Raw genomic sequence first — 14,361 nt, 5'->3', positions numbered from 1 at the left:
TTTCCTACCCAGGAGAAACCACTATCTTGACTTCTAGCACTACTTGTTAGTATGGGCAGTTTTTGAGGTCTATATAAATGGAATTATACGGTATATAATTTTGTCTCCTGTGGCTTTTATTTGCATTTCCCTCATGATATAGACTGAATGTTTGTATCCCCTCAACCCCCAATTCATATTTAAATCTTAACCCCCAAGGTGGTGGTATTTGGAGGTGGGGCCTTTAGGAGGTGACTAGGTCATGAGGTGGGGAGCCCCTGTGAATGAGATTAGTGCTCTCATAAGAAAGACCCCAGAGAGTTCCCTTGTCTCTTATGTCAAGTGAGGACACAGCAAAAAGACTGCTGCCTATGAACCAGGAAGAAGGCCCTCACCAGACATAAATCTGCTAGCACCTTAACCTTGGACTTCTTGGCCTCCAAAGCTGTGAGAAATAAATTTCTGTTGTTGATAAGCCACTAGTCTATGATATTTTGTTATAGCTGCCTGAATGGACTAAGATACATGATTATTAATGAGCTTGAGAACCTTTTCTTATGTTTACTGGTCAGTTAGATAACCTCTTTGGTGAACTGCTTAAGTTTCTTTCTCATTTTTCTACTGAGTCTGTATTTATCTTATTTATTTGTAGGGGTCCTTTATATATTCTAGGTAAGAACCCTCTGCTGACTGTGTGTTATAGACATCTCTCACTTTATGGCTAGCCTGTTCACACTCTTAATGGTGTCTTTTGGTGAATAAAAGTTAATAGCTCTTCCTTAGGGTTAGTAATTTTTGCATTCTGCTCAAGAAATCTTACTGTAACCCCAGGGATGAAGATATTCTTCTGGATTATTTTCTAGAGACTATTATTTTAGCTGTTACATTTAGATCTACAATCCACCTGCAATGAATTTTTGTAAAGTGTGAGGAAAGGGTCAAATTTCTTTTTCTTTCTTTCCTTTAGTAAGGCTATCCAATTGACCCCAAATTACTTATTGGAAAAAAACCATTTTTCTCATAGCTCTGCAGTGCCATCTTTGAAATAAACCATGTGTGCATACACATAATACATGGGTAATTTTCTGGCCTCCCTATTTTACTCCATTGGTATATGTACTTATTCTTGGTCAATAGTTCAGTGTTTTAATGACCATACGTTTATAGTAAGTATTGGTTTCTGCTAAAGTGAATCCTCTCACTTTGATTATAGTGTTCAAAGTTATCTTAGCTATTTCTGGTCCTGAAAGGAACTTTCAGTTGTCACAAATATCCTGCTCGGATTTTGGCTGGAATTGCATTGTCTCCATGAATCATTCTGGAGAACTGACTTCTTTACAATAGTGAATCTTCCAATTCAATAGCATGGTATATTCTTCCATGTATTAGATGTTTAATTTTTCTCATTAATGCCTTATATATTTCTGTGTATGAGGCCTTGCACATTTTTGTTAGGTTTATTCCTAAGTATTTAATGTTAATTCCTAATTTTAAAATGCCATTATAAGTGGCATAATTAAAAATTTATTTTTCCAGCTCCCCATCATTGCTGTACTGAAATATAACTGATTTTTAATTTTGACCTTTCTATGGCAACCAGGCTAAATTCACTGATTAATTCCAACACTTTATCTAAAGACTTGTTGGAATTTCCTACACACACAATTGTGTCACCTGTGAACAATGAGTTTTATTTATGTTTTATTATTCTTTATAATCTCTTCTTTCCTACTGCATTGGCTAGGATCTCCAGTATGATGTCGATAGAGGTGGTGACAGTAAGCTTCCTTGCCCATTTTAATCTCAGAGAGAACACTTTCAAATTAACTATTAAATATGATGTTTACATATTTTATATTAAATGTGGTGCTCATAGGGTGTTTTTTTTTCAAGGTGCCTTTTGTCAAACTAAGGATGTTCTTTTCTATTTGTAGTTTTGCCAGGAGTTTTTCTCATGAATAAATGTAGAACTTTATCAAATGCTCTTCCTACATCTGAGATCATGTTTTTGAGATTCTGTGAATATAGTTAATATATGAATGAACTGACAGACATTTGAATATTAACCAACCTTACAGTTCTTGAATAAACCTAATTTGACCATGGTAAATTATCTTTTTTCTATATCACTAAATTCAGTTTTCTAATATTTTATTTAAAGTTTTGTATCTATGTATTAGAGACAATCTCATGAATGAGACTGCCTTTTAATTTTCTTTCTTGCTACAACCTTTTCTTGTTTTATTATCAAGGTTATTCTGGTTTCACAAAATGTACTGGGATGTATTTCCTCTTCATCTGTTTTCTCTTTAAGAATTTGCATTGAATCCATGCAATTTTTTATTTAAATGTTCAGTAGAATTCATCAGCAAAGCCATCTGGTTTTATAGTCTTCTTTTTTTAACACTTTAAAGAAAGTCACTCTCTCTTTCTTGATTGAACTTGCCATGGATTTATGATTTTTTTAAGTATTGTAACAAATTCAACTTTTGGTTTAATGATCACTACCATTAATTTGTTTCCCTTTCATTAATTTCTACTCTTATTTCTATTATTTCCTTCATGGTACTGTTTTTGAGTTTGATATTCTATTCTTTTTCTAACTTCTTGTGATGGATGTTTAGGTCATTGATTATCCACCTTTTCTCTCTTTAATGTGAGAGTCTTCAGAAAGCTCATGGAAAATGTATATTATGAAAAAATTATGCATGGATTAAAATTTGTTTGCACCAAAATAAACTTGTGCTAACTTGTTATAACATGTCTGAACAGAATTTCGTTTGAGGCACTAAGAAGGAGAAGACATCAGTTTGAAAAGAGCCCCTGTCACCGTAACATGAATCCTGCTGAAATTGAAGCAAGTACAAACATCAAATTTATAGTGAAGCTTGGGTGGAAGAATAGTGAAATCATTGCTGCTTTACAAAAAATGTATAGGGGCAATTCTCCCAAAGAAATTAGCAGTTTACAAATAGAAAACCTGTTTTAAGATGATGTTGAAGATGAAGCCCACAGTGGTAGACCATCCATACCAATTTGTGAGGGAAAAATTCATTTAGTTTGTGCCCTAATTAAAGAGGACTGACGATTAACAGCAGACACAATAACCAACACCACAGACATCTCAACTGGTTCAGCTTATACAATTCTGACTGAAAAATTAAACTTTAGCAAATGTTCCATGTGACGGGCACCAAAACTCATCAGCAGTAGACAAGCAGAGCTTTCAATGAAAATTTTCAACAAATGGAATTAAGATTCTATAGATCTTCAAAGAATTGTAACAGGAGATGGAACATGGCTTTACCAGTGCTATCCTAAAAGCAAAGCACAATAAAAACAATGGCTACCAAGAGATGGAAGTGGTCCAGTCAAAGCAAAAGTGGACTATTCAAGAGCAAAGGTCATGGCAATAGATTTTTGGGGTGCTCAAGGAATTTCGCTTGTTGACTTTCCGGAAGGCTAAAGAACAATGACATCTGCTATTATAAGAGTGTTTTGAGAAAGTTAGCCAAAGCATTAGCAGAAAAATACCTGGGAGAACTTTACCAGAAAGTCCTTTTTCACCATGACAATGCTCCTGCTAATTCTTCTCATCAAATGAGGGCAATTTTGCAAGAGTTTTGATGGGAAATCATTAGGCATCCATCTTACAGTTCTGATTTGGCTCCTTCTGACTTCTTTTGGTTTCCTAATCTTAAAAAAATCTCTAAAAATCACCGAATTTTCTTCAGGTAATAATGTAGAGAACGTGGCATTGACATGGTTAAGTTTCCAGGACTTAGTTCTGGGATGGATTCTTTAGGCATGGATTAAGCAAAGACTTCGAAAAATGTCTTGACCTTGATGGAGATTATGTTAAGAAATAAAGTTTATATTTTTAAAATTTTTATCTTTTAATTCTATTCTTCCACAAAACTTTTTCAAGTCCCCTTGTATATGCGTTTAAGGCTATGCATTTCATTCTAAGAAAGGCTTTACTTACAGCCCAGAAGTTTAGTATACAGTACTTTCATTATTCTTCAGTTAAAAATATTTTCCAGTTTCCATAGTAATTTATTCTTCAACTCACTGGTTATCAGGAAGTATTTTTTAAAATTATCTTTTTGTTATTGAATTGAATACCAACTTAATGCTACTCTGATTAGAGAACATAGTCTCTATCATTTCACTAATGTGACCTTTGTTGAGATTTGCTTTATGACCCAGCTTATGGTCAGTTTTGATAAATGTTACTATCTTTTTTATCTTGATGTATCATAGCATAAAGCGAACAAGACATAAATCTATACTTGTATGGCTGATGTGTGAAGAGGTATTGTGAACAATGCTTATACATCTCAGTAACTCAACTGAGGCAGAATACAGAAGACATTTAAAAACAATGTATTTTTGCCTATACTTACTCGTAAATCTTGACAAGCCAGAATGTTGTCAAGCCATTTATATAGGTAGCCATCTGGGGAAAGGCCCACATTGTCGAAGACAGGGCCACAGCACAGTACTGCTGACATTGCCTGATGATAAAAACACAAGACATGGAAATGAAACTTGGAATGATCTAATGGTATCCAACTGACTTTATAAAACATAATTGTCAGAATTATAAATGATAATGGCCCTCTAAAGACACTTATTTCCACAAGATTTTTAAAGCATTCTTTAGTAGCTTTAATAAAAAATACCAGATTCCAAATTTGGCTCTTTTCATAAGAATTAAAAACCCATAAGTTTACCTTTGTGGACATTTGATTTTATAATTACAACAACTCTTTATGATCAGAGTAAGTATTCAAAACCAAAAAACCATTTTGCAATATTTAAAATAAGCTTTCCTTCAATGTTTCAAGTGAATTCTGCTTATAAGATAAATATAGCTTTTCAAATTTTGCTTTTATAACAAATATTGGACTAATGTATTGAACTGAGACAGTATAAAATATATGAAAAATATGAAAGTAAAGAATTATAATCCTTAATCAAAGGTAAATAAAATGAAAAATATAAACTTTAGTTCCTCTAAAGGGGTGGGTGGAGGGATAAATCAAGGGAAAGTAGGAGAAGAGGAGATCTTGAATAACTTTGTAATTGCCAGGTCCAACTGACTATCAGGGCCATAGTTTAAATTAGCTCTACCGAGGCAAAGGTAACCTGAGAGTCAGCAACTTATGTTCTGTATGACAGAACTGATATACAGTTAGTTTTCTGAAGGAAATTAGGCTGTAAAGGAGTCATGCTTCTGAAGACTTTGAATAGTCCTAGTTGGGGGGGAATTTATTTCTGGAAGTCTTCTAGGATAGAAGGAGATTAAAAAGGGAATGTTGCTCTGGGTAGATTTTGAACTTGAGGTGATTTCTATTTTTTTCTTTTTTAGGTTGAAAGTTAATTGACAAGACAGCTATATAATGGGTAAATGAGCAAAAATATGTGGTTCCCATACAGGAGAAATATGAGAAGAAAATGGGAGCTTAGAAAAGCTATGTATGTGTGTGTCCATGTGATTTTTTTGTATGTGCACTTAGATTTTATTCTATTATATTGTATTATTTATTTTAAGCTTATTTTTAAGGCATGGTTATTAGTTTAATGAGAGAGACCATCCATCTGACAAAAGTCATTCGTGAGTACAATGTCACCTACTTTTAATGCACAATACTGATATCTTGTAATCTGATGATTTCTGTCACTGTAACGATCCAGAGGAGTGAACATAATGCTGAAGGGTCCTGCCCACTGGCTGAATAAGATGAAAAGATGGTGCCTCAGGCTTTGCTGGGGGAACAGAAATCTTCGGTGGTGAACTAGGGAGAAAAACACACTTAGAGGTTACAAGACTGGACATACTCTTTATTGCTATTACATATATTTCTTACATTTTGAGGAAAGGAACCACTTCATTTTTTAACCACAGTTTTCTTTAGGCAATGAAACATGCACTTAAAAAGTCAAGCCACATTTTCTTTTCTAAGTGTGCACTCTTCCTGTCCTCATGTTGCAGCCAGCAGCACCTTGACTCAGAGTGGGAAAGAAAGATCAAAAATAGGACCTGCAGAGATTTTTTTCTAATCAATACCTGGGAAAACTGCAACACTTCCCACTCAGCTGCTGCTTACATATTAAATGTTTTTTGACTGCTGCCCATCTTTAAGAGAACTCGGAAATAGCATAGACTGTCTATTTCAAACTCACATAGGGACTTCACTGTAACTGAAGAGGTAAACTCAAATCTTAATTTAGGGTCGCTGAAGATGAGAAGGATTGGTAAGAAGGTTATTAACATCAAAATAGTGAAAAGCAGAAATATTAGTTGACAAGGGGCATTTTGTAATAATACCAAAAAATTTAATTAGAATAATTTTTTACAGCAAACTAACCAGCTATTTTATTTTTTGTGTTCTATTAGAATGAAGATGTTTCATACCCATTTGCTCTGTGAAAGATAATTTTCTCCATAATGTAATATTTAATCAAATGTAAAATATATTAAGCTTTATAGAATTACATTTAATGTGTTGGTAGGGTAGAGTCAGAGAGAAGAAATATTGCTGAAATTACCTGTTCACAGATTAGTACAGAGACAATGTGAAAACAATGAAGCCTGTGTGAATGTTCCTTCTGAATTACTTCCTTCCTATGGAAATCACATCAGTTCATTTTCAGATGGAAACAAAAACAAAGAATAGAAATGGCACACACAAAGCCAAATTTAATACTTATCATTCCCTGTGCAACTCTGTGCTGAGTAATGACAATCTGTTCTCATGTATATGTCCTAGTATCTCGAAGTAAATATACAATCCCATCCCAGACCTGCATAAAGGCCAGTAGGGTTAAAGACGAAAGCACCGTAAGAAAGAACACGAATGGGCTTCCAAGCATGAATGGTAATTTCTTGTAACGGATCACTGTACCTGGAACACACTGAATCAAGTTGGCCACCATTGCACTAAAATGTGCCCGGATATCTTTAAGAATTTCAACTTCTTTGTCATTTTCAGCTTCTAGGAGCATGCGGGTCAAGTCCACATATTCTAAGAACAAAGCTCCCAGGGCTAAAGTATCCCGCTCTAAGGCTCCATTTGTGCTGGAATAAAGGAAAATTAAATTTTTAGATGATCAGTCTTTACGTCAAAGTAATACAGGCTTCATGAAAACTAAGATTAACTGTCACAACTCACACACTAAAGTTGTTCCAAACCTATATGCAGTGTAAAGAAAATATGAAAAAAGAAAAAGCGAGCTTTTTTGGATTTTTCTAAGTTAAGGGTATTATATTTAAAAACAAAGAAAAGACAAAAGAGAGAGACAGAAAGAAAACAAAAAGATCCGTTTGGTGAGAAGAGAGCAACTCGGTAGAATTCTGACCCTACCTGTCACTTATTACACCAGCATCAGCCAAAAGTTCAAAAATTCGAAGTAGTTGTAGCCTTAACAAGTCTCGCCGTTCTCGGCGTTTCTTGTTCTGTGTAGAAAAAGGTAGTATCACTTACAGACACAGGCAAAACAATATTAACTTTGCTTTAGAAAATGGTATTAACAAAAGGCATAATCTAGTCATTTTCAATTTTCTAAGCATAAAAGTCAGCATATATTTTTCTTTCTTCCTAATCCTGAGGAAATGCTTGCTATCTACAGGCTGTAAGAGAAACACATCATAAGTGAGTCAGTAAATGTTAGGTGGAAATGTTGAGAACCAACAAGCCTCATTTCCCAGATGTTCCCAGTGTCTGCTGAAAGGCAGAAGCATCTGAAACCAGTGAAAGAGGCAGGGGACATGAAATAATCCCAGATCTGGTCATGGAAGTAACACTGTTTTGTTCTTATTCACACTGTTGAATTTCTGTTATTTCTTTATTTTTACATTTTATTTATTTATTTTTGAGATAGGATCTCACCATGTCACCCAGGCTGGAGTGCAGTGGTGTGATCTTGGCTTACTGTAACCTCGAACTCCTGGGCTCAAGTGATCCTTCTGCCTCAGCCTCTCGAGTAGCTGGGACTACAGGCGTGCACCACCACACCCAGCTACTCTACAGGCATGCACCACCACACCGGGCTAATTTAAAAAATTTTTGTAGACCTAGGTCTTGCTATGTGCCCAGCCTGGTCTCGAACTCTTAGCCTCAAGTAATCCTTCTACATTGGCCTCCCAAAGTGCTGGGATTACAGGCATGAGCTACTGCACCTGACCTAATTTCTGCTATTTCTTGTATCATTGCTACTATATGAGAAGCCTTCTTTTCTAGTTTTTTTTTTTTTTTTGAGACAGTCTTGCTCTGTCACCCAGGCTGGAGTGCAGTGGCATGATCTCGGCTCACTGCAACCTCCACCTCCCAGGTTCAAGAGATTCTCCAGCCTCAGCCTCCTGAGTAGCTGGGACCATAGGCACGCGCCACCACGCCCAGCTAATTTTTGTGTTTTTAGTAGAGACGGGGTTTCACCATATTGGCCACGATGGTCTCGATCTCTTGACCTCATGATCTGCCCGCTTTGGCCTACCAAAATGCTGGGATTACAGGCGTGAGCCACTGCACCTGGCCCTTTTCTAGTATTATTATTATTTTTATCCTGGTACATTGTAAGTTCATCCTTTTCAGAATTCACTTCAAGGAAGGTGATGCTAGGGAAAATGCCTCATATGCTAGATGAAACAAATTACATTCTTGGCCATTCAACTTCTTGTAAAAAAACAAGCAAACACACAAAAACCCAAAATTCAATTTTAACTCAAACCTCCTGCAAAAGAATGTAATAGTTGACATACATGAGTATTTCAAGTTGTTTTGCATTTGTATGTTTAGGACATAAAATCTATAGAACCATTTTATACTAAATACTTAATGAAAACTGAAAAATAATAAAAACAACAAAAGTTAAAATATAAAGATTCATTTGTTAAAAGCTGTTAGATGTTTGTATTCTTTAGGGGAAATCACTGGGTTTGATTTAAATTCAGATGATTGTCCAAAAAACCAAGCCTTAATTTTTTAAATTCAAATTCTTACCTCTGGTCTTCTTTCCAGAGCTTCTTTCATTAATGGATGAAGTTCTTCTACCAATTCTCTATGGAGGAAAAAGATCAAATTTGAAATTCATTGTTTTTGACACCAAACTTGTCACTAAATATATCCATTCAATCCCAAATCACTTGCTTTTTGCACTTTGCTTCTAACATCACAATCTCCCTGACCTCTCCATTTCCCAATCACGTGCTAAGCTGGAAACAGGTATTGGCCTATACTTTGTATTATTGGTCTTAATTCCAGTGCTATGCATATAATTTTGGCTCAATATCTATTTGTTGACTTGATTTTGATTTAATGTTCTGGAGATCTCTATGGCAAAAAAAACAAACAAAAAAACAAAACCCTATGTGAACAATTAAACAAACAATATTTTCCAAGTATTTGCTAAATTCAAGTACTTTACTGCACGCTATGGGCTGAAGACAAATAAAATTGAGCCCCTGTACACAAGAAAATTTCAGTCTAATTAGTGGAAAAGAGATGGGTGCAATTACCACAGTGGTGCATTTGGGATCTGTGCTCTGCAAACTGCCTTATAGTTGACTTTAAAACAAAGCCTTTTTTGTATTTCAGAACTAAATTCCTTTATTTCCACTATATAATAAATAAAAAATTCCATATGGCAAGTACTAAAATTGTGAGATTCCCATCAAAACCTTTTCTTTTATGTAGTAAAAATATAAGTCTTGATCACAATGTATATCTTTGTTCTGATTATCTCCAGTTCTCAACATCATACTTTCTAATCTAATTAGTTCTCTTCTTCAAGAAATAACTTCTGAATTGCTAGGTCAAAAAACAGACAAAAAGATAAGATGTAGCTTGTTGTCAGACTAGTATGTAGGTATTTTGTCTGTAGTATGCCCAAGTTTGAAAACCTTGTACTTTCTGGTAGGATATTTTGTTCTATTAAACATCACCAGCTAGGAAAATCCAAAGACGGGAAGATAAACTCTATGACATTCCATACCGAGAGACAGAAAGCCTGTGTTCTATTCCCGATTTCTCCAATGCAGACATTAGAATTTCTTCATCGAAGAAATGGGAATAACATTGATAGTTTCCTCCACTTTACAGCTACCATTTAACAAATATTTACACTGCGAATATTTACATTTAATATGCCTTCTCAATAAATTTATGAGATGGATTCTCTAATTATACTAACATTTAAAAAATTAGACAGATACACTTATTTATTTTTATTTATTATGCCAATTTTACAGTTGAGAAAACTGAGGCCCAGAGACATTAAGTTTTCTAGACTCATGAGGCTAGTTGGTTGCATAATCTTACCTGCCTCTAGGAATATTTAGAGGTCTATATATGCAAAACAATCTTAGATTCTTCAGGTAAGAATGTTGGGTAATTTCAGGGATTGTTATCGTTATCTCCTTGTATTTCTTTGCTTTTTTTTTTTTTTGGTGACGGAGTATCACTCAGTCACCCAGGCTGGAGTGCACTGCAACCTCTGCCTCCCGGGTTCAAGCTATTCTCCTGCCTCAGCCTCCCGAGTAGCTGGGACTACAAGCGCACACCACCACGCCTGGCTAATTTTTGTACTTTTAGCAGAGACGGGGTTTCACCATGTTGCCCAGGCTGGTCTTGAACTCCTGACCTCAGGTGATCCACCCACCTCAGCCTCCCAAAGTGCTGGGATTACAGGCATGAGCCACTGCACCTGGCCATCTCCTTGTATTTCTATATGATATTTTGTCTTAATTAATTAACCAATAACTAGTAAAAGTCTGGTTAACTGGTAACCTACACAGTCAGAACCCACAATTATTTCTTTTAAGAATAAAATCTGGGCTGGGCGTGGTGACTCACACCTGTAATCCTAGCATTTTGGGAGGCCGAGGTGGGCGGATCACGAGGTCAGGAGTTCAAGACCATCCTGGCCAATATAGTGAAACCCTGTCTCTACTAAAAATACAAAATATTAGCCAGGAGTGGTGGTGCGTGCCTGTAATCCCAGCTACTCAGGAGGCTGAGGCAGGAGAATTGCTTGAACCTGGAAGGCGGAGGTTGCAGTGAGCCAAGATCATACCACTGCACTCCAGCCTGGGTGACAGAGCGAGACTCTGTCTCAAAAAATAAAAATAAAATCTGACTCTAACCATAAGTAACTTAGATCTTTTTCAATAGCCTCTAAAACATCTTATTAATCTTTATTTTTCAAGTAGGGTTTCTCATAAATGCTTGGAGGTTTCTCATTTCTATCTACATGGAAAATTTTGTTTGTGATTTTATTTGTCTTTATAGGGTTTTGTTGCTTATCTTAAGTCATCAGAGGCAACCCAAACTAACATTTTACAATGTCTCTTTCAAAGGCTTTCACAGTACTTCAGATGGAATGATTATTTGATTGCAAATGTGAATAAATAAGGAATCCAGAAAGCAGGTATATGGTTATATTAAGGCAAAGAAAATGCCCTATAGAAAGATCAACCAAGCTGGGCATGGTGGCTCATGCCTGTAATCCCAGCACTTTGAGGGGCTGAGGCGGGTGGATCACTTGAGGTCAGAAGTTCGAGAACAGCTTGGTCAACATGGTGAAACCCCGTCTCTACTATAAATACAAACATCAGCTGGACGTGGTGGCGTGCGTCTGTAGCCCCAGCTACTCGGGAGGCTGAGGCAGGAGAATCGCTTGAATCCAGGAGGCAGAGGTTGCAGTGAGCTGAGATTGCGCCACTGAACTCCAGCCTGCATGACAGAGCGAGACTCCGTCTCAAGAAAAAAAAAGAAAAAAAAAAAAAAAGAAAGATCAACCAATGGAACTGAACACATTGGAAAGGGTTTTATCAATGCTTAACCTTTGAGAATCTGTTGGGTAAATGGCTGATAAGCAGACTGTTATCATTTTGACGTGATAACCTCTGAACAGTCTGGCTAACTGGGATTGATACTGAACTATCTTCATTTTTAGTTGTCTAAAACAAAGCTTGCCAGTGAAATAAAATCTGAGAGGTAAAATCAAAGTTGCAATGACTAAAAGTGACAGGTGAGGCAGTTGCAAGGAATGCTTGTTACATGCACATCAACCAAGACGATGTAGTCACACAAAGCCTATAAACTCTCCAGGCACACGCCAACACACAGACTCAAATTTGAGTTAATAAAGGAACTACAATAGCAGCAGCATGTATGAATTTAGAACAACTCATTAAGACTACTGTACCTGAAAACAAGGGAATTTGTTCTTCCAAATCCTAAAACTAAGGACTCTGTGATCTCAATGCTCTCTAGTCTCATCAAAGGCACCAACTGCTTTAACAGAACTCCCACCGATGGGGTGCCTATGGCCTGAAATAAGTTGAATACAAGTGAAAAAGAGGTAACATGGTAAATGATGGTTCCTTTAATCAAAGGATGATCCCATTATAACAGTTTCAAAGTACTGAACCACATCCCAAGGCACTGCCATCATTTCAGGAAACACACACACACACACACACACACACACACACACACAAATTTAATACAGCAAAATGAATGCAATTCTCACCTGGAACACAAATTCTAAAGAAATTTTTTTTATAACCGTCTTCTTCTTTTTAAAACCATTTAAGTCTATAAAGCTATCTTTAACAAGATAATTTATTTAATCAAGGCATGATTTAAAGGTGAATACTCGGTGAGGAGTGAGAGAAATGTAGTGTGGTGTTGTAGGACACAAACCAAACCTCAGGGCACAAATAAATACAAGTCACTCTATGGTCTTAAGCAAGTTTCTCAACCTTTCTTTATCTTTGGTTCCCTACTTGTCAGGGAGGAGTAATACATTATTCATATAAACACTCAATGGAATTTAGAAATGTGTAGGATGAAAATCTGATCCCATAATACTCCAGATGGCAGGCACAGTGCAATTTGCACTGTGAACTCTAGACAAACAAGCTAAAAAAAAACCTTACAGAATAATTCTTCTGAAGCATGTCATGTCACCTTGTTATCGTAGCTCACTGTACCATCAGGTGTGGTCGCCATTATTTCTGGAGTGGAAGCTCTTAAGTGTCCTGGGCTCATAATACTGGGTTTTGCAACTCCAAAACAAAGAATTAGGTAATTTCTCCACAAAGTAACATAGTTGTCTCCACTGCCGGCAGTGCTGGTTTTCTTGGCATTAATTGGGCTACTGGAAATACGGAGTCAAAAACAAAAGTGAAACTAAGTTCTGGATTTTAAATATCACTTATTAAATAAAGATCATAGGAAGTACTCAAATAGAGTTGAACAACTGTCGATTAAGAATGTTATTCAAAGAGTATCTGCATTAGATGAAAAGTCAAACAGAAGAACTTTAAAGTATCTTTTACCATTAAAAGTCTGAAATTATAGACTTAGACAATCATACTGATAATTAAGGCAAAAAAACACCACTAGCTTTAGACAAAATTTTTTAAATGTTTTTACTCAGTGTTAAGAATTCTGTAGTAGGAAGTTCAGAAATTGGGATAACATCCCAATCTCTTGCACAAAATGAAAATTTAAGAGGGCAAAGGGAAAAACAAGAGGGCAGAGGAAAACACAAGAACCCCTTACTTTGGGTCCACCAGAGGCATCACCGACTGGAGCCGAGTGAAGGCATAAGGCCAGGCATAGCTGAGCGCTGTGGGGCAGTGCTTGGGTAAGTTCTCCTGCCGGAGGAAGCTGAAGAGGCAGAGGACCCAGGGGTCTTTGACAGACTGTGCGAATATCCAGACATGGGAAGGGCTTTTCACATCATAATGGCTATTGACCAGGACTGCGTTCCATTCCACCAACCACTGCAGATCCACATTGTGGGTGAGTGGTAATGTTGCCTGTAGGTATAAGAGGTAGGTTGTAAGTTAAACCTGAACTGAAGTTATCCATCCTCATCAGGGCTCAGCCTGACTACTCATTCTTGCACAGTGCTTTTCCTGAGTGCACTGGGCTGGCTTTGAATCTGAAACACCAATCCTGCACCTACCACATTTGACCTTGGTGTGTGGTCATCAGTCTTCCTATGCTAGATGATAAGCAGCTTAAGTGCAAAATTTAAGAACTTGGGTCAGATTTTGACAGGTTTATTGCCACAGAGCACTGTGCATCAGTACACAGAAGCTGTTCACTAATTATTTGTTGAATGAATATGACAGTAAATTTAAACTGAACCATGGATTCACTATTTTAAAATTCTGAAAAGTTATTCATCTCTGAGATTCACAAATGTGTTTTTATCATTGTAATTAACACATTCTTAAAGCTATGATCTCTATCTTTCTTTACACTGAAATATCTTCCCTTTGATTTACAGAGATGACTAAGCACAATCCCTTTTATGAAGGACATTCTACGGACAGTTTTTGAGGTAAAATATCTACATATT

The 14,361-nt window shown here is 36.4% G+C and overlaps 1 protein-coding gene across 2 annotated transcripts in view; it reads right to left on the bottom strand.

Annotated features, from left to right (window-relative positions):
* Positions 1-14,361, bottom strand: part of FRY (FRY microtubule binding protein) — a 268,121-nt gene that overhangs the window by 106,066 nt on the left and 147,694 nt on the right. For both annotated transcript variants that reach the window (XM_063650744.1, XM_054446794.2), the window contains exons 21-28: positions 13,554-13,813; positions 12,957-13,146; positions 12,190-12,314; positions 8,985-9,042; positions 7,350-7,441; positions 6,891-7,063; positions 5,620-5,780; positions 4,386-4,496 (exon numbers count right to left, since the gene is read on the bottom strand). In XM_063650744.1, the coding sequence (XP_063506814.1) occupies positions 4,386-4,496; positions 5,620-5,780; positions 6,891-7,063; positions 7,350-7,441; positions 8,985-9,042; positions 12,190-12,314; positions 12,957-13,146; positions 13,554-13,813 (1,170 nt within the window). The remainder of the gene's footprint in view (positions 1-4,385; positions 4,497-5,619; positions 5,781-6,890; positions 7,064-7,349; positions 7,442-8,984; positions 9,043-12,189; positions 12,315-12,956; positions 13,147-13,553; positions 13,814-14,361) is intronic.

The sequence above is a fragment of the Pongo pygmaeus genome, chromosome 14, assembly GCF_028885625.2.
Source record: "Pongo pygmaeus isolate AG05252 chromosome 14, NHGRI_mPonPyg2-v2.0_pri, whole genome shotgun sequence".
Classification (NCBI taxonomy): Eukaryota; Metazoa; Chordata; class Mammalia; order Primates; family Hominidae; genus Pongo; species Pongo pygmaeus.
The sequence above is the reverse complement of the archived record's forward strand: the minus strand, read 5'-3'. Positions and strand labels throughout refer to the sequence as shown.